Genomic DNA, 1,902 nt, shown 5'->3' with positions numbered 1-1,902 from the left:
CATATCCACCATCTTTATCTCTGTGTTCCTTGCTTTCTCTATATTTCTTTACCTGCTCATCGTTTTCTCTGTATCTGTTCTCCCTTCCTATGTTCCCTTTATAACTACTTCCTTTTTCATCGCTATATTTACTATTATCACTTTCTCTGCTTCGTTCAGGTTTTTCATCTCTTTCTCTATATTTTCTATTATCTTCTTGTCTGTATCTCTCCTTTTCATATTTTTCTCTGTATTTATCTTCCCTTTCATCTTTGTACTTACTTTCCTTAAAATCTTTCCCTCGATATTTGCTATCTTTCTCCTCATCTTCTCTATATCTACTCCCTTTACTATAATTTCCTGTGGATTTATCTTCGTCTCTCCTTCTGTCTGGCTTCTCCTTTTCTTTGGCTGCATAATCTCTCTCCTTGTCAGCAGCTTTTTCTTTTTCCATGCTCTCGCCTTCTTTCTTCACTTCCTTTGCATCTTCTCTTTTAATGCTCTCCTCTTTTGCTGTCTTTCTGGACTCTGGTTGCTTTGATCTCCGTGAGTCTTTACTATCACTACTCTCGTTGTCATCAGAATGTTTGTTTTTCTTTAGTCCCTTTTTCCTTTCTTCTTCTTCCTGTAAAAAAATATATATATATGTGAAATATGTATATTTGTACCGTTTAGTTTGGTGTGCAACAAAAATTCCAAAATTATCTGCTATATAGACATAAAACTGTAATACTCAGAGAACCTAACCTTGTACTTGTCATACATTTCTTTGTTGATGACACGAGAGGAATCCTTGAATTCCCTCTGCGATACCACACGGACATTTAATTCTACTTCTCGTAAAATAGCTTGGCTAACGGCAGCCTTCACTAACATGTGATCCTCATCTAATGATTCAACCTGAAAGAAGAAAAATTAAACATTGCTTTTCTCTTTTACTGGTATTATTAAGAGGGATGTAAAAACAAGCAGAGATAGTAGTTCCTGGTGGTATTTGATTACACTAATCAGACTATTTGTTGCCAAGTTGTAAGAAGCAGACATACCTGAATGTTTGAGTAACTGGGCTTAATAAAAGTACCCACACCTATAACAATGCCCATGACCAAATGCCAAATCCTACATCAAGATTAACCCTTTGCTAATTAGTGGCAAGTGAGGAGGCATGTTTTCCAACAATTACTGTATTTAGCAAAGGGAACAAGGAGATAGTAAGGACACAGTTGCATATAGCGGTCTATTACGTCATGATATCTTCTAGTAATCAAAGAATGAAAGACAATGGAGAGCATCACATGAGTATAAAAAATCATAATACTGCAATAAAAATAAACCGTCAGGGTACAAAACTCACAATGCCGTAAGTTCCTCTCTGACGGCCACTGTGGATGAAGACATAAGAGCCCTTCTGCAGACTGAGTTCTTCCTCCTCTGCTGCTGCTTTGCTCTCTCCGTCTTTTGCCCCGGTCAAGCTGCTCCCCATCAGCCCAAAGGTTTTGGCTGATGGGTCTATGATATCAACAACTCTGGGGAGGAAAAATGTATGCTAAACTGATTCCTCGGTAAACACAGTGGACAGTGCATCTACAGAAGTACTTCCAGCATAATCTACAGTGTATCAATATCCATAGGCTGATAAATCTAAATAAACAACAAATATTTTTTCAATGATTACTCACTCGTTGTCACCAAAACATAATACAAACTTACTTCTTATTTCTTTTCCCAATCCCCTGAGTCTTCTTCCACCCCATTCCACGAAGAAGTGCTGCTCCAAAGTTATCAACTTCAACCTAAAGAGAAATTTCAATTTAATTAAGTCTTTCTATTCCAAGATTCAATAACATTACACTAATATTAGGAAAATTATAATTTGTTCCAAAGTTATGTTAATCCCAGAGAAATCCAAACCATCATTTCATC

The 1,902-nt window shown here is 36.7% G+C and overlaps 1 protein-coding gene across 1 annotated transcript in view; it reads right to left on the bottom strand.

The window, feature by feature from the left end:
- Positions 1 to 1,902, bottom strand: part of LOC119585832 (G-patch domain and KOW motifs-containing protein-like) — a gene marked incomplete in the record, with an annotated part of 6,987 nt that overhangs the window by 2,513 nt on the left and 2,572 nt on the right. The window contains 4 exon segments of the mRNA XM_037934561.1: positions 1 to 604; positions 727 to 879; positions 1,334 to 1,505; positions 1,690 to 1,772. Coding sequence (XP_037790489.1) covers positions 1 to 604; positions 727 to 879; positions 1,334 to 1,505; positions 1,690 to 1,772 — 1,012 coding nt within the window.

The sequence above is a fragment of the Penaeus monodon genome, chromosome 20, assembly GCF_015228065.2.
Source record: "Penaeus monodon isolate SGIC_2016 chromosome 20, NSTDA_Pmon_1, whole genome shotgun sequence".
NCBI classification, from domain to species: Eukaryota; Metazoa; Arthropoda; class Malacostraca; order Decapoda; family Penaeidae; genus Penaeus; species Penaeus monodon.
The sequence above is the reverse complement of the archived record's forward strand: the minus strand, read 5'-3'. Positions and strand labels throughout refer to the sequence as shown.